General features: G+C 33.7%; 1 protein-coding gene across 1 annotated transcript in view; it reads right to left on the reverse strand.

Moving 5' to 3' along the window:
• The window catches only part of DDX10 (DEAD-box helicase 10), a 298,208-nt gene that overhangs the window by 13,443 nt on the left and 258,127 nt on the right, over positions 1-26,638 (reverse strand). The window contains exon 17 of the mRNA XM_081261964.1: positions 5,458-5,594. Within this exon, the coding sequence (XP_081118090.1) occupies positions 5,458-5,594 (137 nt within the window). The remainder of the gene's footprint in view (positions 1-5,457; positions 5,595-26,638) is intronic.

The following is a 26,638-nucleotide window of genomic DNA, read 5'->3' on the forward strand; positions in this document are numbered from 1 at the left end:
GTTGTTGTTGTTGTTAAAGCAGTGAAGCTGCATTATATGGACTATCTGAAATGAATAATGAGCTCAAGGGCAACTGCAACAGTTGAAGTCTTCTTTCCCCTAAGATACACAACTCTCCTAAAATATATTGGAAAAAGGAACATACAATTCTGCATAGGTTTCAGCAGACCAGTGAATTGTTTGATGTTATAAAAGTCCGCTAAAACAAGGAACTACATTTCATATCAAATTGTTTTGTCTCTATTTTAATAACAATAATAACAAATCCTAACATCTTTTATGAAATTCACCATACTAATTCCATAGTTCCAAAGCAGAAATGAGAGGTCAAAGTCAGAAAAAAAAAAAAGTCTGGACTAAATTTTAAGATACCCCCCCCCAAAAAAAGAGGAAAGAAATCAGAGAACAAAGCAAGCTCTTCTTTCTATACCTGTTGTCAAAAGAAGCACACTAAAGCCTCAGATGAAATTCAGATATCTGAATTTAGTACAGGTCCCAACTCATCCTGTACTAAGGGTAGATTACCAGCCTTCCCAGTTCATAATTCTGTTTTTGAGGATAAATAGATTCATGGCAACATTCTTATATCTCCTTAAAAGGAACTCAAGGTCATTATTTTCCTATTTACTGGGACCACACATTAAGCAAAGGTTTCTTTTTAGTCATACTAACTTAAATCTCATACATCGAAATCCCTTTGGAATCTTAGTGCTAGAGACAGAAATTTTGATAATTCCACAGAGGGCTGAGGGTTATTTTAAATTCTACTACAGATGTGCACTGAGCTGAGAAGGAAGGTAGAAATACGAACTTTTAAAAATCCTGTCACACCTCCCTAAGGAGGAACTATGACCCCAGATTCAGCCATTCTCCACTAAATCTGGCTCTCCATTGCCTATTTCCTACTGACAAAGTATCTCTCCATATAGGGAGACAAAAGTGCCACTCATGCTGAATATTTATGAGTGTCAGCAAAGTGAGGGAAAAAGAAATTCCAGAGGAAATTTAAATGAAACTACTTCATGCTGGCATTTTCTAATTGTTGTGTCTAGTCTCATAAGAATGAACTCATCTCTGAAAACACCAAGTTTATATACAGAGAATAACCTCCTGGAAGAACAATGATGACCAAGACAGAAGCACGAGCTGCTGAAACAATTACTGAGTGGAAGCTAGAAAAAGCAAAGCAAATAAGCATATGAAAATGTTATGAAGCTCCTCTAAAGATGACATCACAAAAATCTTATTAGCACATCATCCTTTTTTTGAGAAGCAAAGAAAAAGAAGAGGTAGTCAAACTGAAACAACCCTGGAAAATTGTACTCATGTTATTATTGTAAATTGCAGTTGCAGCAGCAATTATTACTGTCAAAATTCTATAGTGTAGGGGCTGGGATTGAAGCTCAGTAGTAGAGTGTTTGCTTAGCATGTGTGAGACACTGGGTTCAATTCTCAGCACTGCATATGAATAAATAAATAAAATAAAGGTCTATCAACAACTAAATTTTTTAAAAATTCTACAGTATATAGCCTTGTAAATACTTTTTCTTCATCCAAAACAATTTTTGTTTTTTGTTTACATACATTTTAATTCATTGCCAATGAGGTAATTTAAAGAAAAAGGAAGAGCTGAGTATAGTGGCCTGTTATTCCAGTGGCTAAGGAGGCTGAGGCAGGATTGCAAGTTCAAAACCAGCCTCAACAATTTAGTGAAACTATGCAAATCAGCAAGACTCTGTCTCAAAAATAAAAAGGGTATGTGGCTCAGTGATTTAGTGCCCCCGAGTTTAATCCCTGATACCAAAAAAGGGGGGAAGGGGAATGAATATCAGCATATGAAAAGAAACTGTACATGTAGACCACTACTTGTAGCTTACCATAAATCCTGCCTTCTAGTGTAGGAATGACAAACAGGTTTTATCTTTTGTACCAATTCCACCTGACTGATAGAAGCTGTGCTGAGAAGGAATACTTGCACTAAAATCTAGTCTCCTAGTTCTCAACTGTGGGCAATTTTGCTTCCTCAAAGTATGCCTGGTGATGTCTAAAGACATTTTTAGTTATCTGAACCAGGGGATGGGGAGAGGGAATCTGGTACTGTCAGTGGCCAGGGACAATACTAAATAGCCTATAGCCTCCCCTTTCCCTAAATATAGTATTTTCTGGACCAGAATTATCAATAATCCTAAAGGCAATATTATAGTTTGGATCTGGAATATCCCCTAAAAGTTCCTGTGTTGAAGGTTCTGTCCCAAATTTAGCATGTTCCGAGGCCAGGCCTTGTGGGAGTGACTGGATCATAAGGGTTCTGACCTCATCACTGGATTAATCCACTGATGGATTAAGAGTTTAATAGGCTATTAGGAGGTGGTGGAAACTTTAGGAACTAGGGCCTAGTTGATAGAAGTAGGTAATTGGAGGCATGCTCTTAAAGCATATAATTTATTCCCAGCCCCTTCCTCTCTGTTTACTGGTCAACATGAGGCGAGCAGCTTTTCTCTTCCATGATGTATTGCTTCTCCATAGGCCTAAAAGCAATCAGGGCCAGAGACCATGGATTGAAATCTCTGAAACCCGTGAGGCAAATCTTTCTTCCTCATAAATTGTTTAACTCAGATATTTTATCACAGCAATGTAACTGCTTAACACAGTGGAAAACCATGGCCTAGTCAGATCTACCCTCTAGTTTGTAAATGGATCCAGGTCTTCAGTCAAATAAATAAATTTGTCTTTAGGCAGTTTTCTTTACCTACTTCTCCTAAAGTTGGAGAAACCCAGCATAACCTGATTGTGGTAGTAAAACTAAGAAATCAATTTCATTTATGCAAATCACACAAATCTGTCCCTAATTTTTACTGTGATCATGGACATAAATTATTTTATCCCTTAAAGCTATGGTTTCTTCATTTGTAGGAAGAGGGAATTGAACTAGATAAACTGTGCTCATACATAAAAAGTCTTGAATATACTTAAGGAATAATATCCTCATGTTAACAATAAAGCCCTGGTTGATATTCTCAAAAAAAGAATGTGTCTTTAGCTTGAGACAAGTTGACCAATTTTAATCTTTTACTAGGTGTGCCTTAAACTACAACTGTTTTAATTTTCACATAATGCTTGACTATTTTCCATTTGAATTGTTGTCTTTACAATAAGATGCTTTGGCATCTTTCAGGGTACCCTACCTCCCTGTTTGTCCATTACACTTACCCAACCTTGGCTTTTCCCAACCTGCCAACCATCTGTACTCTGTCATCTATTCCATCATCAAACCATTGGGACCAATTACATAATTATAATTATATATTTTAACCCTATAAGTCTCCAAATATCAATGAATCAATTCAAATATTTCAGGGTCTTCTCTGTACTTGTGATGCTAATACTGAGGATGGAAATAGGGGCTCAACTCTAAGTGTTGATAAAATAAACAAAGATAGAATTTCAAGCTATAAAACATTTTCAGGCTAATTAAGAGGATGCAGCATGTGAAATTATAAGAGAACTAGTTATATTAAGTAGGTATAATAGAGAAGTGTCATTATGATGATAAAAAATGACAAATATGAAATGGAATGTCTGTACAACACAAATGAAGGATGACCCCAGAAACTATCATAAAAATATTAAGGAAAAAACCTGTTCAAATCACATGCAGGATTGCCAACAACCTGCTTCAAAGATGGGTTCTATCTTTTAAAGATATATTGGATATGCAAAATATGGCTACAGAACAAATTGTAAGAACCAATTAACATCCCTCCACAGAGTCAAACAGAAACATCTGTAAGTTAATGGTTTAAAGTCATGCAGTAAGTCAAAACACAGGTATTAAAATAGAGAGCCTATAAACCACTCTGAAAGAGGAACAACAACAACAACAAAACAACAAATATATATATATATATATATATATATATATATATATATATATATATAAATATATATATATAAATAAGAAATAAGGGGTAGTAAAATGGACCATCCAGTTTACCTAGGTCTCAGACACATGCAAAAAGGAACTTTCTGAAGCTACATATGTGTACTTTCTTTTTTAAAAGTCAGTTTTTAAGAATTAAGAATAAGACCTGAACCTAAATAACTCTAAATGGCATAAACATTTGTATATTTTGTTAAATCCTAATAAGATTATCTTTACCTGTGGTGCCTTTTGTGGAAGTAAAGTTAGTATTGCATTGTCTAGTATTTCACTCCCCAGTTGTCTAATAGCACGTACCTCAAGTTTCTGGCATTAGTTGGTACAACTGAGTTTTGGACATGTGAATTTTCCCTATTACCAAATAATTCTGTGTTTAAATGAGCACAAGATTTAAATGAAGAGTAACTCAAGGTCTCCACACAGCATTTTCTCCTTAGAGGATAATATTTTGGAGATCTGCTCCTGTTTAAGAACAAATTATAACTCTCTATGGCCTATTTCTGCAACTCCAAACTCCTTTGGCCAGCACTTCAGGGGTTCCATCAAGCTTCAACTTTATTTCAAGCCTATTAACTTTATCTGCCACTAGTTCTTAACTCCTGCTCAATGATTTAAAATGTTTATGAAGTCTACCATTCTTAATTTTTAAATCAATATAATCTTAATTTAATCTAATACCCAGTACTCTAAAAAATGCTGAATAAGTCACCGCTTTATTCAATTCATCACACATTTGGCATGATGGTAAATAGATGACACCAAATGAATAGATTTTAAATTGAAAGAAAACTGTCAAGGGTTATTTATATTGTTTTCTAATATCTTATTTGTTATTTAATGTAAAAAATGTGAAAATATAATTGCTCTTTTGAAATTCAAAGGCAGGCCAGCGAGGTGGTACATGCCTATAATCCCAGTGACTCAGAGGCTGAGACAGAAGGATCACGAGCTCAAACCTAGCCTAAGCAAAAGCAAAGCACTAAGCAACTAAGTGAGACCCTGTCTCTAAACAAAATATTAAATAGGGCTGGGGATGTGGCTCAGTGGTTGAGTGTCTCTGAATTTAATTCCCAGTATCTGCTACCCCAAATGAAATTCAAAGGCAATTTTTAATAGAACTCTCAACAGAATCCTTTGATAGTGAGTCAAAATAAAATCCCCCTCTGTTTGTACTTACTCTAATTCATCAAAGAGTTAAGCATAAAAGATTCAGGAAGAGATGAGAGAAAAAAAAAAGAATACAGAAAGAAAACGAAAACAATTTACATCACACCTTTACCTGTTAGCAAGGATTACGGAAATAATTTTTTAAAAATCCTTTCTAAAATGACTAGAAAGGTCTGAGATATTTGTATTAGTGATCTACAGGTAAGAAACACCAGCAGGGTTTTCAGGATGTTAAAAGTAAAAAATTTTTTGGAATAATATTTTTAAAAATGTCTTTGGGATTCATTAAAAGGAGAAGATTCATGTGAGTATTAAGTACAAACTTAATAATACCAATGGTAAAAGCATACCTAATTTTATTTTCCATGTCTTCACTATCTGATTCTTCAGAGCTTCTGTATTTATCTGGATCTGGAAGTGTGCTCGGATCAAATCCATCATCATCATCATCACTCCAATCCAGAAAGGCTTCCTCTTCCTCTTTGGTCTAAGAAAACACAAGGAAAATTGTAATTCAAAAGTCAATTGGTAGGTAATCAGGTTTTATTTCTAGACCCAAAGAGATACCCTTCTAATTGACAGCTTCAAATTAGAAGTGTTCTTTTCTGGTAAAGGCTTTCTATGACTTTCAGAACTATGGACATTTGCAAACCCATAGAAAATCTTTACCATTTCAAAAATAAAATAAGATTCAAAAAGTATAACATAAAGTTCTTTGAACTTAACACAAAGGAAAATGATCAATCCTATTACTTGCAAGCCTCTCAGATATCAAGGAAATAAAATTTGGTTTTAGTCCTTCCATCCAAACACATTTAAGCACTAAAAACATTAGGTGAAAACATCGAGGACTAGAAGTCAGAGTACAGTAACATTTGTCTGATTTTATGACAACAGTTTGTCTTAATATACAACTGGATCTGCAACAAGCTTATTTATAATAAGGGATATTCTAAATTCAAATCCAAGTACAAAGCCATCAAGAATACTGGGAAAGAGGGAGAAATACAGTACAGCAATCAACCATGCAGGCCACTACAGAAGTCCTCTAATACTTTAACAGCTCTCCTTTGGTAACCCCTAAATGTAACAAAAGGAGGGGAAAAAAAGTAAGGACTATTTTTTTTTCTTCTCTTCAAAAGTCCTTATCTGCTTTCCTGATAAAGTTCCCTGGTAAAAGTAAAAAGTCTAGAAGCAAGTATCAGAAGGGAAAGACAAGAGAAGATTGCCATTGGAAGCAGTAAGCAGCACACCTACTACATGCTGTACCATTTACTTGAAAATAATGATACCAACAAAAATTGAAAGTTATCATATACTCAAGAACGCTAATCTCTGGGTTACAAGGTATTTCCAATTTTCCAGTCTGCTGCTTGTCAAGGAATGTGCTGTCTGAAGGTAGAGGCAGAACAGGCTCAAAACAGTTCTCAATTTTTTTAGTCTCAGTATACCTTTAAAACTTAACAAAACAAAAGAAAAAAACTGGGGGATCCCAAAGAGCTTTTGTTAGAGTGAAGAATATCTATTGACTTTTACTGTGTTAGAAATTAGAACTAATAGAGTTAAAAAAAATTTATAAATTCATTTAACAATAAACCTACTACATGTTGACCTAAAAAGCATATTTTTATGAAAGAAAGGCTGTAATTTTTGAAACTAAAGAATAACAACTTATGTTTTTTCAAGTCTCTAACATCTGACTTAAAAGAAAAAAGCTGCATTCTCAAATCTGTTTCTGCACTCAATTTTTGCAATATGTTATTCTGGTTGAGGTATAAGAATAAAATCTGTCCTTTCGTGGGCAGTTGGGAAAGGGAGAAGTTGTTCAGATAACTGTGATTATTCTTTTTTGATACCATGACAAACCCTAGAGAGTAGTTTCTTCCACAGTAGTTACAATGTGACATCAGAAAGCACACCCATTAACTTTTTGTCCTATGTTACACTAAACTCTATGGGCTGACTTTGTACTTTGAATGGATTTTTTAAATCAGTATATGATTTTCAGAATCAAGCACTGGTCTTGTAAAATTCTGGGTAGAATTATACAGATCCTCTTTATATAGATCTCTAAATGTTGACATATTTCATTAAATGTTAACAACTTTTTTTAAAAAATCAATTTGCTAGCACCACAAAAGTCATTTTAAAGGCTTTTGAAGTACTAGGAAGTTTTTGGTGATTACAAGTTTTCCAAAACCACATATTATATTGGTGAATGTAAGTTTTCCAAAACTCCTTTTTTTCCCCCTTAAGAGCTCAAATTTTAACACCAGGAACAAATATTATCAGTTGTTCTTTTGAAGTATAGGTAATAAGTAGTATTTTCCTCAGACTTAAACATTTTTCTGTTTATCTTAACAGTAGACTAGGATATGCCTAGAAATGATTTTCTTCATGTTCATCCTTATTGGTGTTCTAGAAGTTTCTTGGCTCTGTAAGTTAATGTTATTCACTGAATATGGTAAGTGTTAAGCCACTGTTTCATCACATATTTTTATGCCTCATTCTCACCTATATTTTTAGAAATGCACATATATGTATATTAGACTACTTCACAGTTCTCTTAGGATCTACCTGTTTTTCAGCAATCTTTTTGTTATTAGAACACACCTGTTTCTACTGGGTCTTTGGGTTTTCTATTACCTTCTCCTGATATTTTCAAGCTGTTTTTTGTTGTTGTTCTTGCTGAAGAAAAGACAGTCTTCTTAATAAATGGTGCTGGGAAAAGTGGACATCTAATATGTAGTAGAATGAAATTTAACCCCTATCTTTCAATCCCACACAAAACTGACTCAAAGTGGATCAAAGACCTAGGAATTTGAGCAGAAGCCCTATGAATGGTAGAAGAAAATGTAGGCCCAAAATTCCAATGTGTCGGCTCAGGAACGGGCTTCCTTAAAGATTCTTGAAGCATAAGAAGTAAAATTAAAAATCAATAAATGGGATGTTACCAAATTAAAAAGTTTTCTCATAGCATATAAAACGATCAGGAATATGAAGAAAGAGCCTATAGAATGGGAGAAAATCTTTGCCACCTGCTCCTCAGGGTATTAATAACTAGGATATAGAAAGAGCTCAAAATATTTAACACAAAAACAAACAAAACAGGAAAAAAATCAAAACAAAACAAAAAAATATATAACCTAATCAGTAAATGGACAAAGGAACTAAACAGATACTTCTAAAAAGAAGAAATACAAATGGCCAACGAACATATTAAAAAAGTTCAATATCACTAGCAATTAGAGAAATGCAAATTAAAACTAAGATTTCATCTCACTACAGTCAGAATGCCAATAATTAAGAATACAAGTAACAGTAAGTGTTGGTAAGGATGTGAAGAAAAGGGTGCACTCATACATTGCTGGTGGGATTGCAAAATGATGCAACTACTATGGAAAGCAGTAGGAGATTCCTTAGAAAACTTGGAATGGAACCACCATTTGACCCAGTTATCCCACTCCTCAGTATATGCCCAAAGGATTTTAAATCAGCATATTATAGTGAAGCAGCCACACAATGTTTATGACAGCACAATTCACGATAACTAAGCTATGGAGCTAACCTAAGTGCCCTACAACATATGAATGAATAGAGAAAATGTAGTATATATACACAATAGAGTATTACTCAGCTAAAAAGAAGAATGACTGTATGGTATTTTCTGGTAAATTAATGGTACTTAAGACTATCACACCAAGTAAAATAAGCCAGTACTAAAAAGTTGAAAGTCAAATGTTTTCTCTGATATGTGTAATCTAATCCAAAATAAGGGGGAAGGATTAAAAAAAAAAGGAATAGAACTAAGATCAGAGGAGTAGACAAAGGGGAATGAAGGGAAGGGTGAAGGAATGGGATAGGGAAAGTCAGTGGAATAAATCTGACCTAACTTTCCTATGTACATATGTGAATATACCACAGTGAACCTTGCCATCACTTACATCCACAAGATACTAATTTAAAGAAAAAAAACTATAAGTAAACAGAAGAAAGATCAGTAGAGCAGAGGGAAGGGATTAGGGGGGTGGGAGAAAGAAAGGGGAAAAGGAAGTACAGTGGACTGAATGAGAACAAGTTATATTCCATGCTTTTATAATTATGTTATATTCTATCGTTATGTTGCAACTAAAAAGAACCAATTTAAAAAAAAACTGGATTGGGATGCTGGGGAAAAATTATAAAGTTAATGCAAAATATATTATAAAATTTGTAATAAATATAATAAAATTATATATAACAGACTCAAAAATTTCTGAAGTCTATGTTAGGCAACCAGGCCTCTATTTTATGTAACTCAACAAATGCTTACTTATTCAGAATCATTTTGTTCTTATTGGCCAATAACAAGCAGCAACTCAAATATAAAGATATATTTTATGAGGAAAAGAAAACTCCTTTTTTAGTTCACTTACCAAATTAATTGTAGAAATTATACTTTTCAACTTTAAGATTTCCAGATTTTTTAAAAAATAATTTTCACTGTTCTGAGATTACCTGTCCATTCACTGATACCAAATTTTCTTTAATTCTTTGAACCTATTTTCCTTTACTTCTTTAAGTATAATTATAAAAACCTGCTTTGAAGTCTTTGTGGGGCTAAACATCAGTTTCTACTGACTACCTTTTTCTAAGGAATGGATAATCTTTCCTGTTTAATCCCTGTCCAATGTTTTTGTAGACAACTGGGCACTGTGGATAACATGTTACAGAAACACTATTTTCCTGTTTTCTGAGGCTCATTGAGATTATATTCTAATAATCTTGCCTGGATTCAAACTGCAAACTAATCCATGATATAAAGCTGGTTATCTCTGTTATGTTCTTATGACTTCAAACCACTGCTTTTTAGCATGGTTTTGTACAGGATTCTCCTAAGCCTGTGAAATGTGGCACTTCATCAAGGATTTAGGCTGAGCTGGTCTTATCTTGGCTTTTTAAGGATTTCCCTAATTTCCAGCTGTTCTGCTGATCTTGAGATCTCTCTGTACTCTAACACTTCAAGTAAATTATTCTATTCATACTATATTAATACCTAATACCCTTTAATATAGCCTTTTATCATGAATGATAAAGCAAAGATCTTCATATAATAAGAGGAATAAACCACATGTTGAAACTTGGGATAATATTTCAGTTGATATTCCAGTGTAAACATTTCTCTGTAGAAAAATAGTAGTTTGGAATGAAAGTTTACTGTTTAGTGGATAAAATATTATTTGGATTTGTGTTCACGTGCCTTTTGTCATCAATCATTTTGATTAACCTTTTTTCTTTTATTTTGGCCTATTCTTTGAATGGTTGGAAATGTATAACTATAAAATGTATAATGCTTCTATTTTAAAAAGTATATTGTAACTAATTCATGCCTTCATCTAAACACACACACACACACACACACACACACACAAAATCACTTATGTCAAAATATAGTATAAATAAAAGTCACAAAGTGAACAGAGTGTCACCATAATGAAAAAAAATTGGAGAAAAGTATTATGTTTGTCTTTCTTGTGAGGTCTAATTTAGATGTACGTTCTTTCTAGCCATATTCAGCAGCAAAGAAAATGCATATTCTAGCTGCTCTGCCTCTGTGATTTCATGAATCATTTAAAAGATAAGTTACAAATATAGCACCATATCTCCTTTTAGAATCATTTTCATAAAAGACAACACAGATATTCTCTGATACATCTAACAATTCACAACTGATTATAAAATGTCATTGTGTTAGAAAAACCATAGCTATAAACTGCGCTAAGTAAAAGGGAACCATTTTTAAGTATTTTAGCAAGGGAGTAATTAGCTAAATTATTACTCTAGAGATGCAGTAATAGGAAGGGTAGTTGACCAGTATAAGATCTGAAGGAGGACATCAGTTTTAAAACTAAGAATTCAGGTAAGACATGACAGATTCAGAAACTAGCAATGAAGATGGAGAAGAAGAGAAGATATGAGAGATATCAAGGAAATAATCAACTAGAATCTTTGGACTATGTGGGCATTACAGTAGACAACTTTAGTGTCCCCTTCTTGAAATACCTATTGATATCCTAATCCCAATGTGATCATTATGAGGGCAGAGTCCTGACCAAAGAGGTTAGTGCTCTTAAGGAGGGAAGAGAGAGCTATTCTACCATGTGAGAACATAGCAAAAAGCTACTTGCAAACCAGAAAGTGGGCCCTCAATAGAAACTTGATCTACTGGCACCTTGACACTAGACTTCCAGTCTCTATAACTTGAGAGATACTTGTTGTTTAAATTACCAATCTATGGTAATTTACAAAGCAGTGGCAAGTGACTAAGAAATAAATATAATGCATAAGGATAGAGCTTTCACACATGGGATTAGTGACCTTATTAAAGAGATCCCAGGGAGCTTGTTCATCCCTTCCCCTGTGTGAGGGCACAGCAAACAGACACCACCTATCAAATAGAAAACAAGCCCTCACCAGACTTCAAACCTACTGGCACCTTGATCTGAACCTTCCAGACCCTAGAATTGGATCAATAAATTTTAATTCTTTATAAATTACCTATTTTGTGGTAGCAGTCCAAACAGAGTAAGACAGAAATGCCTCATTCAACAAATATTTATTCAACTGCTATTACTTGAGCCAGACACACTTCTAGGTTCCAGGGATGCAGCAGAAAACAAGAATGTTCCTGTCCTGATAATAATGTGCTGTTCTAGGATAGTTATCCACATAAGCATTAAAATGAAAATCAGGTTCTGGTATTTCTGGAGAGCAGCCAATTAACAGAATCAACTCCATGGTCCCTGATAAATGCCTACATTTGATAGCAATCTTCAACATATGGACCTTTAAAATGTGACTGACTGATTATGGATCCTGGCTATCAACATTTCTCTCTCTCTTCAGTTATTTCCAGATTGAAAGCTGTGACCACTGCTCTCCCAGTCCCATCCAATTATACATACTCACAATCCTTTGTTAAGACCCTGTAGGGGAGAGTTGGCAACCCACATAAAATGATCAAAGGCACCTGTATGAACAGACTGTTAATGAAACAGGACCTCTGAGGAAATGATTTCACTTAAAACAAGAATGAGTTTCTCTAAAATACTGATTTGGAAGACTCATTTGTAAGTAGAGCAGGTGAAAATAACCACACAAAAAAATGTTACCTGGCTAGCTTCTATTGTGTTTTGATAATTGAAAGAAACACAGATAAGTAGTAGCAGCATCCACCTACTCCACATTTACCAAGTGCTTTGACATGTATTATCACATTTGATACAAATACTGTGAAACAGAACAGAAAACACTGATTTCATTTTCAAAATTAAGAAACTGTGATTCATATAATTACTTAATCGAAGTCATACAAACCTGAACATAAACTAGGTTTTTTCCTATCTCACCCTGAATCTCAAATTTTACTATTTATGCTTTGCATTTGCTACCTGCACAATGTTTTTCCAGTGCAAGCATATTTTATAAGTTTCATTAAAAAAAATTGGGTACTTTCTGTGTTGCCTTGTTTGCTTTCACCTCTACTTTCATTACACTTGTCTCTCAAACCTTTATTTTTCTCTTGCCTGAAATATCACACCAATGGCCTAATGAGTCTCCCTGCAAATAGTTTCTTCGTTTTGATCACCAATTCTGTATCACAATTAGGAATTTTTTTTAAAAAAAAACTTGGTAGTTGTAGATGGACATCATGTCTGTATTTATTTGTTTATTTTTATGTGGTGCTATGGATCAAACCCAGTTCCTCACATGTTAGGCAAGTACTCAGAGCTACAGCCTCAGCCCTGCAATTAGGAAATTTTTAATATAAATATCAATTCTGATGTCTGTCATCTGCTTAAAGTGTATAACCTCTTTATACCCGAGTCTTCACACATGCTCTTTCTCTACTAGAAAATTCTTTTGCTGCCTCTTTCCTGTGTGATCTCTCTTCCACACTAAGTCTTCAATTTCCTGGTACTAAACAAGTACAAAAATTTGACTCAATTCTGACACTTTGTTGCACATGAATATGTGTCCACCAATACAGAAGTTCTCTGAATCTTGGTATTCCAGGGTTTTTAATCTTTTTCCAGCTGTCCCTCAACCTTCTATCAAGTGAGACTAAAAGTTCTCATCTTCATATCACGTGTTAAGTTTGTCTGGTGATGAGCTTCCATCCTGAAGCTTTCTAGGGATCCCACCCTGAGTTCCTTCGTTAGCATAAATTCAAGTATGCTCTGTAGGGGCTCCTCATGAGTAAGAAGAGACACTACCATTACTCAGTAAATTCCAAGGGCTTTATGGAGCTCAGTGCCAGAGACCTAGACAAAGAGTAAGTTCTTACAGTTTTGGTGCTTCACCCAGGGTCAAGTCATTATTTGTGTGATGTATATTTCCTAAGCAGTAAGTTCCATGTGAATAGAGGCGATGCCCAGTTATGATACCCAGCTATAATCAATGAAAAGCACAGTGTAGAAGGAGACCAGGGAGATGGATAAGTAGAGGGAAAAAGTAGGTACTAGAGAATGAATCTGACCAAATTACATTGTTATATCATATGCATGTACAAATATCTAACAATGAATTCTACTATTATGCATAATACACCAATAAAAAAGCCCATAAAAAGCACAACTGCAGGTACTCAACAAATAGTATTAAGTGTGAAACTATTAAAGTGGGATACAAGCTACTAATAATCAAATTGTTATAATCCATCAGAATTGCTACAATCTATATGGTCATACATAGCATCTCATAAAAATAACATTTTTATGATGAAATTTTATTATATGTTGTTTATTATGTCTGATGAAATAACATGAATAATAATGTATAAATCTTTTCTTTAAATACTACATTAAATAATGAGCATGCAAACAGTCATCCTTATTAATGGAGATTAAACATTAATTAAGTTTATAATTTACCAATTTAGTTCTACCTGTATAATTTTTATGGTAATTTTCACTTAATTTCTTAGATTTCTCAACAATAAAATGAAAATAATTAACAACCAATAAAAAAAAAAAAGAAAAAAGAAAATAATTTATGATTTTATTTTATTCTATAAGGAATAAAATCATAGATAAGAATCATATGATCATCTCAACAGATGCACAAAAAGCATTTGACAAAAATACAGCACCTTTACATGTTCAAAACACGAGAAAAGCTAGAGATAACAGGAACCTCTCAACATCATAAAGGCTATCTACGCTAAGCCTCAGGCCAACATCATTCTAAAAGGAAAAAATTAAAGGCATTCCCTCTAAAAACTGGAACAAGACAGGGATGCCCTCTTTCACCACTTCTATTCAACACAGTTCTTGAAACACTGGCCAGAGCAATTACACCAAAAAAATCAATGGGATATGTATAGGAAAAGAAGAACTTAAATTAGCATTTATTTGCTGACAATGTGATTCTATACCTAGAAGATCCAAGCATTAATCTAGGGTATATAAAGAACTCAAAAAGCTAAGCATCAAAAAAAATAAAATAAAATAACCCAATCAACAAATGGGCCAAAGACCTGAACAGACACTTCTCAGAAGAGGACATATAACCAATCAACAAATATATTAAAAAATGCTCATCATCTCTAGCAGAGAAATGCAAATCAAAACTACTCTCAGATATCATCTAATTATAGTCAGAATGGCAGCTATTATGAAGTCAAACAACAGTAAGTATTGGTGAGGATGTGGGGGAAAAGGTACACTCATACACTGCTGGTGGGACTACAAACTGGTGCAGCCAATATGGAAAGCAGTATGGAGATTCCTTGGAAATCTGGGAATGGAACCACCATTTGACCCAGTTATCCCTCTCCTCGGTCTATATCCAAAGGACTTCAAAACAGCAATCTACAGGGACACAGCCACATCAATGTTTATAGTAGCACAATTCACAATAGCTAAACTATGAAGCCAACCTAGATGCCCTTCAGTGGATGAATGGATAAAAAAAAATGTGGCATATATACACAAAGGAATTTTCCTCAGCAATAAAAGAGAATAAAATCATGGCATTTGTAGGTAAATGGATGGCGTTGGAGAAGATAATGCTAAGTGAATTTAGCCAATCCCCCCAAAAAACAAATGCCGAATGTTTTCTCTGATATAAGGAGGCTGATTCATAGTGGGGTAGAGAGGAATGGGGGAATAGATGAATTCTAGATAGGGAAGAGGGGTGGGAGGGAAAGGGAGGAGGCAGGGGATTAGCAAGGATGGTCGGATGTGATGGACATCATTACCCAAAGTACATGTATGAAGACATGAATTGGGTGTCAACCTACTTTATATACAAACAGAGATATGAAAAATTGCAGTATATATGTGTAATAAGAATTGTAATGCAAAAAATAACCCCAAAGTACATGTATAAAGGGAAAAAAAAGAATCTTTACACAGTGAAAAGTTATTCATGCACCAAGATTTTATTTATTTATTTATATACTATATTTTTAATAAAGCTCTTGATGCTAACATTGATAAACTGTATAGACTATAAGCATTCTCTTCAGCTTTAACTATAACCATTTTGAGTGCTTAGTATATTTAGCCTATCACAGGGTATGCAAAAATTACTTTGAAAAATTTAAAATTTTAGAATATTATATAAAATTTCTTTAGAAGACAAAGGGGGATGGCTGAATAAGACTTCTGTTATCAAGTCCACAAATGACTAAAATAGTATTTTTCTTGCAGTATCTAATAAGAATTCAGAACTTGAAAAACCCACTTAAAACATTTTCTCAGAGATAGAGAATTCTAACTTCCATTCCTCAATAAATTTATCATGCCAGGTGTTTCTACCACAGGTCTTGGATATAAAATAGAATTTCAAATGCCAGAATGAGAATAAAGAATTTGTATTAGTTTGTTCATATGACAGCATCACATCAAACTATACTCAATCACATCAATGGTATAAAATGATTTTATTCTTGTCACGGGTATGTTTTGGTGGTATAATCTAAAATGGTTTAGATAAAAGACTCTCCCTTTGTCCATAGTTTCAATTACCCATAGTCAACGGTAGTCCAAAAATATTAAATGGGACACTCCAGAAATAGTTCAAGTTTTAAGTTACACTGAGTAGTGTGTTGAAATCTAACATCACCCTGCTCTTTTCAGACCAGGATATGAACCACCCTTTTGTCCAGTGTATCCATGATGTATATACTACGCATCCCTTGTCACTAAGCAACCCCCTTAAGAAGCTCCAGTGGTACTGCAATGCTGTGTTTGAGCAATCCTTACTTTGGAATAATGGTCCCAATGAGCAAGAATTGTGATGTTGGCAACTCAGATATTCTAGAGAAGCCATAAAGTGGTTCCTTTTAGTGAGAAGGTGAAAGTACAGTAAGATTATTTTCAGAGGGGGCAAAAGAGAAAAAGTGAGCATACAACCACATTCATAAAACTTTTATTACCATATATTGTTATGATTTTCTATTATAAGGTACTGTTGTTAATCTTATTAATCCAAATACTTTCTAAATTAAAATTTATCATAGGTATATATAGGAAAAACATAATATATATATGCTCAGTATTATCCATGGTTTTAGGCATGCATGGGGGATTCTCAGAATATATAACTTTCAGATATGAGGGAACTATTGTAATTGAATTTTCATGCCAAGTAACATTTAATAGAATTCTATTACAATTTTCCAAACTGCATTTTACCACCCCAAAATGTTACTGAATTTAACATCCATTATCCCTTTTTAAACTATGAGCTACTGAGGCAATTGTTTACATATTAAACTGAGAGAATATACACAGCCATCCTGTACCTCATCAAACAGGCTATGCAATAGTTTTTATGCTGTAACAATGAAGGTCACATTTAATTCATCTCTTGGTGGAAATCACTCAACATTAGCTCATAAACGGAATGTATGTATAGAGAATTCTTAGTATTAAAACAGACTTAGAGAGGAATTTCAGAACTTATAGTGCTGAAAAGCAATGATATGACTTGAAACTTGTTCACATTTATAGTTACTTGCTACTTGTCCTGATAATTACACATGTCCTTCTAGCTCTTCCCTTATGATGAGGTCAAGACTGTATGGATCTATTATAGGCCATCACCAATTGACAGGCTATAAAAGTTCCTGGCCCATAGAATTCAAAAGACTGTATTTTACAGAGGTCATACTCTGGTAGTGTTATTGGAGTACCATGAAGTAATCAGATTGCCAAGAATAAAAATTCTTATTTTATCCGTAGAGCCCCATTTGTGATTCTTATAGATGCCACCAAACCCAGCATAATACCTGTTGTTTTATAATACCTGTTGGTTATCCCATTTTGTTTCCCAAAATAGTGGCTGACTGTAGCAAGCCAAATTACATTCAAAAGCTTTTTCTGATCATAGATCCTCTCTTTGAGTCCATGGCACTGTACAGATACTTCTGTAGCACTAATCAGAGCACAACTGTATTTTCTCCCTTGCATACAGTCCTTAGGAACAGACAATTCTTGGTTGTTAAGAACCAGAATTATTCAATATGGGTTTAAATATCAGCTGTACCACTTTCTATTTGGATGACACTGGGGAAGAAAGACTCTTAATCTTTCTCACATTCTACTTCTTCACTTATAAAATGAGGATAATAATACCATCAGCTTCAGAGGAACACTATGAGGATGAAGAGAGATAATAAAGTAAAGTACATAGCAGAGTATTTGGCATATAGTAGGAACTCAAAATATGCTAATAATAACAGTTCCATTTCTATTCCTCCAGAATTTAGCAACATCTGATAGCAAATAGAACAAAAAGAGGAAAAATATTCAATTTCTTAAGAGACCTCACTAATTTTCTTTAAATTTTTTTCTGAGTAATTTGTTGTCCTAGACATGCTTTCTTATTAGTTATTATTAGTGAGTAAGGAAATAAGTTCAAAGTCTAAACACATAGCATTACCCTTATCATTGTCTTGTATACCATAGAGTACACATATAAACAAAATAATGTTTAAAAATTTATCTAATTCTTAGTTATTTAATTCTATTTGGGATTTCCAAAAGAATTCCTGCCATATTATATGAATTTAAATTAAAATGTTCACATTCTATATTTCAAAATTTCATGAGGAAAAACTCCAAAATTTATGACAAACTATTTCCCATCCTGAAAAACAAGTAAAGATTGCAAAGAAATGAAGACAATTTTACAGAAGAGTTAGCACCTCAAAAAAAAAAAAAACATTTTGTTTCAATAATCAAACTTTGAAACAACTAAGCATGCATTAATGTTTCAGTTTTGAAATTTAAAATAAAAATTCTGCTAAGGATTGCTTTGGCTATTCTGGTCTCTTATTTTTCCAAATGAATTTCATGATTGGTTTTTCTATTTCTATAAGGAATGACCTTGGGATTTTAATTGAAATCACATCGAATCTGTATAGCTCTTTGGGTAGTATGGCCATTTTGACAATAGTAATTTTGCCTATTCAGGAGCATGGGAGATCTTTCCGTCTTCTAAGGTCTTCTTTAATTTCTTTCTCTAAGTGTCCTGTAGTTTTCATTGTAGAGGTCTTTCACCTCTTTTTTTTAAGTGGATTCCCAAGTATTTATTTTATTTTATTTTTGAGGCTATTGTGAATGTGGTAGTTTTCCTAATTTCTCTCTCAGAGGTTCATCACTGATGTATACAAATGCATTTAATTTATGGGTATTGATTTTATATCCTGCTACTTTGCTGAATTCATTAATTAATTCTAGAAGTTTTCTGGTGGAGTTTTTGGATCCTCTAAATATAGAATCATGTCAGCAAATAATGATAGTTTTGAGTACTTCTTTTTCTATCCATATCCCTTTAATTTCTTTTATCTAATTACTCTGGCTAGAATTTCAAGGACTATGTTGAATAGAAGTGGTGAAAGAGGGCATCCCTTTCTTGTTCCAGTTTTTAGAGGAAATGCCTTCAATTGTTCTCCATTTAGAATGATATTCGCCTTGGGTTTAGCATAGATAGCTTTTACAATGTTGAGGTATGTTCCTACTATCCTTAGTTTTACTAGTATTTTGAACATGAAAGGGTGCTGTATTTTGTCAAATGCTTTCTCTGCATCAACTGATATAATCATACAATTCTTCTTTTTAAGTCTATTGATGTGATGAATTATATTCATTGATTTCCATATGCTGAACCTACATTGCTTCCCTGAAATGAACCCCACTTGATCTTGGTGCACTATTTTTTAAATATGCTTTTGTATGCAATTTGCCAGATTTTATTGAGAATTTTTGCATCAATGTTCATCAGGGATATTGGTCTGAAATTTTCTATCCTTGATGTGTCCCTGCCTGGTTTTGTTATCAGGATGATACTAGCTTTGTAGAATGAGCTTGGAAGGGTTTCTTCCTTTTCTATTTCATGGAATAATTTGAGGGGTATTGGTATTAATTCTTCTTTGTAGGTTTTATAGAACTCAGCTGTGAATCTGGTCACGGGGCTTTTCTTGGTTGATAGGCTTTTGATGGTGTCTTCTATTTCCTTGCATGAGATTGATTAGATTAAATTGTACATGTCCTCTTGACTCAGTCTGGATTGATCATATGCCTCTAGGAATTTGTCGGTGTCTTCGAGGTTTTCTATTTTACTGGAGTATAAATTTTCGAAATAGTTTCTAATTGTCTGTATTTAATAATATGTGTCATGACTTTTCCTTTTTTATCACACATTTTAGTAATTTAAATTTTCTCCCTTCTTCTTTTCATTAGAATGGCTATGGGTTTGTCAATTTTATTTACTTTTTCAAAGAACCAGCTTTTTGTTTTTTCAATTTTTTAAATTATTTCTTTAGTTTCAATTTCATTGATTTCTGCCTGATTTTTAATTATTTCCTGTCTTCAACTACTTTTGTGTTGGTTTGTTGTTCTTTTTCTAGGGCTTTGAGCTGTAATGTCAGGTCATTTATTTGTGGACTTTCCCTTCTTTTAATGTAAGAACTCCATGCAATGAACTTTCCTCTTAGGCCTTCATAGTGTCCCAGAGATTTTGATAAGTTTCGTTTACCTTTAAGAACCTCCAGAATAGCCAAAGCAATCCTTTCGAAGAGTGAAACAGGAGGCATCACAATACCAGACCTGACACTATACTACAAAGCTACAGTAACAAAAACGGCATGGTATTGGCACCAAAATAAACATGTAGACCAATGGTACAGAATAGAAGACACAGAGACAAACCCACATAAATACAGTTATCTCTTACTAGACAAAAGTACCAAAAACATACAGTGGAAAAAAGATAGACTCTTCAACAAATGGTGCTAGGAAAACTGGAAGCCATATGCAACAAAATGAAATTAAACCCTTATCTCTCACTCCACACAAAACTCAACTCAAAGTGGTTCAAGGACCTAGGAATTAAACCAGAGACCTTGTGCCTAATAGAGGAAAAAGTAGGCCCAAATCTTCATCATGTTGGATTAGGCCCCAACTTCCTTAACAAGACTCCTAAAGCACAACAAATAAAATCAAGAATTAACAAATAGGATGGACTCAAACTAAAAAGCTTGTTATCAGCAAAACAATCAGTTGGGTGAACACATAGCCTACATTTTGGAAGTAAATTTTTGCCACACACACATCAGACAGAGCATTAATCTCCAGGATATATAAAGAACTCAAAAAACTTAACACCAAAAAACCAACAATCCAATCAATAAATAGGCTAAGGCGCTAAACAGACACTTCTCAGAAGATATACATTTGATCAACAAATATATTAAAAAATGTTCAACATCTTTAGTAATTATTGAGAAATGCAAATCAAAACTACTCTAAGATTGGCAGTTATCAAGAATACAGACAACAATAAGTGTTGGTGAGGATGTGGGGGAAAAGACACACTTATACATTGCTGGTGGGACTGCAAACTGGTGCAACCAACCTGGAAAACAATATGGAGATTCCTTAGAAAACTTGGAATGGAACCACCATTTGAATCTAAATATCCCACTCCTCGGTCTATCCCCAAAGGACTTAAAATCAGCATAATATAGTAACACAGCCACATTAATGTTCATAGCAGCACAATTCACAATTGCTAAACTGTGGAAGCAACCTAGATATCCTTCAATAGATGAATAGATAAAGAAACTATGGTATGTATATGTGTACACACACACACACACACACACACACACACACACACACACACTGGAATACTACTCAGTATTAAAAGAGAATAAAATTATAGCATTTGCAGTGAACTAAGCCAATCCCCCAAAACCAAAGGCTGAATGTCCTCTCTGATAAGTAGATGCTGATCCATAATGGGAAGGGTGGAGGCATGGGAAAATGGAGGAACTCTGGATAGGGCAAAGGGGAGGGAGGATGCACAGGGGCTGAAAAGATGGCAGAATGAGATGGACATCATTACCCTAGGTACATTTATGACTGCATATATGGTGTGACGCTACATAGTGTACAACCACAGAAATGTAAAGTTGTTCTGCAATTGTCTACAATGAATCAAAATGCATTCTGCTGTCATATATACCTAATTAAAATAAATAAATTTTTAAAAAATTCTGATTGCTAAAACTAACCATTCTCAATAGAGATGGACTAATTTTTTAGATTTACCCAAGCTATAAATACTAGGTATAAAAGTACTTAAAGAAGATTCTTTATTAATACAAAAAGGTTAGTGATATTACTAAGTGCATCTGTTAAAAGTGAGCATTTATTAAGGCAAATGTGTCAAATAGTAAATGTAAGAGAACTGCTGACAATGCTGAGAAATTAGTTATTTTACCATAATATTTAATTTGAATAAACTGATTCCCTCACTTTTCAATAATAATATAATACTAATTAAAATATTTTTAATGTCTTCAGTTTTTTTCTCTCTCCTAGAAATTCATTCCATAATGGTGATGTTGGATAATAGTGTAGTATTAATTTATATACTTGGTTCTTTGGCATCTGGCTAGACTATGCTATATCTTTGGTACACCTCTAATACAATCTGTCTGAACTGCATTCAAAACCCCCATCTTTGATCAAGGACTCTATACTGTACAATTATGAGGATGCTACTCAGAAACATCTGTTTTTCCTAACATCCAGCATTGATAAATAAAATTGACAGAAACAAATGACAGAAAGGCAAAGCATTTCAGTTCTGGCCACCTGAACTAGCAACCTGATAAGATAGGAGACTATGCAGAATATTGGGGAATGATTAAAGCAATATTATGGGGGAATAAGTAGGAGGATTCAGACAAAAGCCACCTGCTTACAGACTAAGTCCCTTAAAGCTAGTAGTACTTACCCCAATTTCTCTCAATATTTTTTTCTGAACATTCTAAAACAATGGGAATATTTGATTAAAAGCTTGTAAAAGGCAATGTTAAATAATACATGCAGTGAAGGCAATTAAGAATGGCAGGCTAGTGCATGAATACTGAAAGTTTCAAAGAGCAAATTCCATATTTGGAAGTATCTTCAGAATTTAGAATATCTACTTAACAACTGTTCAATGCATGCTTACGATGTACTGGGCACTGCTCTAGAAGACTATAATCTGAAGCAGCATGCAGTAAAGAACTCTTAATTAAAATTTTAACCTTAAGACTGAACAAAATGAAATTTCTTCTACGATGGCTTAGAATAAAATTCATTATTCCTTCTAAATGGCTTACTCACTCAATATATGAGCATCTCACAGAGCCCTACAGGATACTAATGCTACAACTTTATAATAAGCTATTAAATATTTGTGAGTCCCATTTTAATCATCCTTTTATATAATTATCTTTCTAGAGGAAAGGTATACTACATAAGATACTAAATAAAATAAAAACTGCAAATTCAGTTTGCTTTTTTCAATAATGAATACTTTAATATAAGATGAGTCACCAGATGCTGATTTGGTTGCTGTTCCACCAGCAGCTAGCTGTATATTCTTAGCAATTTATTCAACTTAGGAAACTTCCATTTCCTTATCTGTATAATCTGAACACTTACTTCTACCATTCAAGCCTGTTAAAAGTATTCCATTTGGTCACCTTGTCCTCCTTAAGGATCCTTTAGATTTCTCTAAACCTAATTCTAATATAAACAGAAACACAAAATAGATTTAAATCTCCTCAAAGCAGTACATTCATGTTAGAAAAATATAAATTATATGCAAAAGAATTTAATTGAAACTACAGAAATAATGTCACAAAGGCTAAAAGCATCAGTGTTAGAATGTTTACTTGATGAAGGTAAATGAAAATACTACTAGTTTGATGACTAGAATATTACCCAACAATGATATGGCCTCACTTTTGTAACAACGTGGATGGATCTTACATTCACTTTTCTAAATGAAGCAGGTCAGACCCCAAAGGCTACAAACTGGATGACACTTTATATGAAATTCTGGAAAAAGCTAAATTATAGCAACAGAAAACAGATCAGTGATTTCCAGGAGCTGGGGTTAGTGTGAGGCAGAAGAAGGCATTTTTTTTATGAGATACAACTGTTCTGTATTTTTGATTCTTATGGATATATGACTCTATGCATTTGTCAAAATCTATAGGAGTAAATCACAAATAGTGAAATATATAATGGGTAAATTGAAAACAATCAAGTACTCCAAAGAACACTTTAATGACTTTTAAAAGTATCCACAAAGAATCAGTAGATTATAAAGAATATACTATAAAGGAAAGTTTGGGTAGTGAGATTGGATCACAGGATATCCCCCTCCCCATTTTTACCAATCTAATAGCCTCTTATAATAAACAATGTTTTTGAAATAAAAGAGATTCTTTAAAAAGTAACTCTCAAAGTTGCTTGCATGAACTCTTCATTAATATAAAAGATGCAAAGGAGCTTTGGATTGAAAGTTGCAGACCTGAGGTTTCTGGAAGCCACGTAATCATTGAAACAATAAGAAAAATCTATAATAATATAAATATGCATTTTAGGAGAAACCAGAGCCAAAACTTTCAATAATCCATGTCAGCCTACAACCTGTCAAGGACTACTACTTGGTACAACTGAACTTCTTGGGGCTGATGTCAGCCTACAACCTGTCAAGGACTACTACTTGGTACAACTGAACTTCTTGGGGCTGAACTGATAATAAGAGGGAAAGTTCTCAAATTACATAGTTCTGAGAATTGAGAAGATCATTCATCCCTGAAAGGCTTGAACATGATTTAGGTCTCCATTGCCTTGTGACACATGCCAATCTCTATCTGTAAAATGTTCCAGGCTGCTAAAATGCAGAAAAACACAGAATAGAGTCATAAAAATAACATACATAAGGGCAAGAACAACATCTCAATAATTCATAAAATAACTGTGAGATGAGTGGAGTCATGTACCTCTCTGACATGTGGCTATATTTTCAATCTTTGGCCAAAATTGTTATATCTCAAAGGGAGAAGAAAAACCATTATGGAGCTAGTCAAGATCTAGCTTCAGAGAAACAAAACTCTGATGAGATGGGTATTCTTGTCATTTGCATGTTTCATTTTATTACATTCTTCATGGTTTGTTCCATCAATTCTTATCATTTCTCCAAGTGGGAACCCAAGTTCAATCTCTCTCAGTGAGCTACTGGAAAACTACTCTTTGCACAGACTACAACTGGCTTTTGTTTGGTAAAAATAAGTAAATAAATAACAACTTAAAATGAGAAATTAATTCAGGTTTTGAAAAATATGTATGAATGAATCCTATAGAATGTGAAAATCCATCAACCATCTGCATTTGAAAAGGCAGAAATATTAAATGGGAGGAAGGCATTCCTTCAAATGTAATAAAGTCACAAACCATGACAGCATATCTTCCAAGGAAATATGTCATTTCAATATCACTGAATAAAATGTCTTTGAGTGAACATTTCCAACCCAAACCAATTTTTTTCTTAAGCATTCTGAAATAGTCCTCACTTCTGCTGAGACAACCCTCCTCTAGCAGTCAGTTTCCTTAGAGTAGTGTCAGTTCCAACTGGCTCATTTTAAATAAATTACTTTTTTTTTAATCATAGCAAACTTTTTTCTTTTTTTTCCTCCCCTCCCACTTCACCATAACACCCATGAACACCCATGTTCACCATAACACCCATGACTCAAAGAGAATGGAGGAAGAATAAAACAAAGATCTTTAATAAGTTAAAGAGTACTTTGGAAAACAGTTTTTCAAAAAGTTCATCACAGAGCTACTACATAATTTAGCAACTGAAATCCTAGGTATACACCTGAAAGAACTAAAAACATACCCCCCACACACAAAAATTGCACATATAGCAGAATTATTCACAGTAATCAAAAAGTTCAAATAACACAAATGACCTCTAAATAACCAGATAAATAAAATACAAGATATTCATACAGTGGAATATTATTCATCAATGAAAGAAATGAGGTACTTACATATGCTACAATGCGGATGAACCTTGAAATCAGTACAATAAAGAAAGAAGTCAACAAAGGATCACCTAGTATATGAATCCACTAATATGAATTTCCATAATACATTAGAAATCAAAGGAAGGGTAGTGATTGCCAAGGACAAGTTAAAGAGAAAATGAAGTGAATTTAGTGAATATTGATTCATTTGGTGGCTGGCAAAATTTTCTGAAACTATACAATGGTGGTGGTTGCACAACATTATGAATATATTAAAAACCACTGAATTGTATACTTTAAAAGGGTCAATTTTGTGGCATATAAATTATATCTTAATTTTAAAATAGAAGATTAAAGCTTACTTATTTAAAATTTTAGTATACGGAGGGAAGGATGAAATGATGGGGAGTGATATTGGCCAAATTATATTGTATGCAGTATGAATATGTAACAACAAATCCCATCATTGTAAACAACTATAATGCACCAATAAAAAATGTGGAAAGAAAAAAATGGTATAAAGTTGCAAATTTTTATATTCTTTATTTTTCATTCATTCATTTATTTATTTTTGGGTACCGGGGACTGAACTCAGGGGTGCTCTACCACTGAGCCATATCCCTAGCTCTATTTTGTATTTATTTAGAGACAGGGTCTCACTTAGTTGTCTAGTGTCTCTGTTTTGCTGAGGCTGGCTTTGAACTCACAATGCTCCTGCCTCAGCCTCCTGAGCTGCTGGGATTACAGGCGAGAACCACTGTGCCCAGCTTTATTTTCTTTTAACTACAAATATACAGGATTATTTAGTAGATGAACAACAAAAATTCTGTTCCTCTGAAATGGTCAACAAAGTTACAGAATGAGAGAGAAACTACAGAAAAAATGAAGAAGAAGAGAGTGAGTTCTCTGACAGTTCAGACACGTAAAAACATTTATGAACACTTTTATGTATTCAAACCTCATCACTGCTACAGAGGTTTAAAAAGATTGTAGTTACTCAAAGTCTGCAAACAAATGAATTTTCAATAAGAGCTGGAAATTTTTTTCACTTAAACAGAGATGTTACATCTATAGAAATATTAATATTCCCATCACAGAGTTTCAGATTTGAAAACTGAAGCTTAAAGGAACTAAGTGAACTTCTCAAAGACAGTTTAGAT

The sequence above is a fragment of the Spermophilus citellus genome (assembly GCF_964194105.1).
Source record: "Spermophilus citellus genome assembly, chromosome: 2".
NCBI lineage: Eukaryota > Metazoa > Chordata > Mammalia > Rodentia > Sciuridae > Spermophilus > Spermophilus citellus.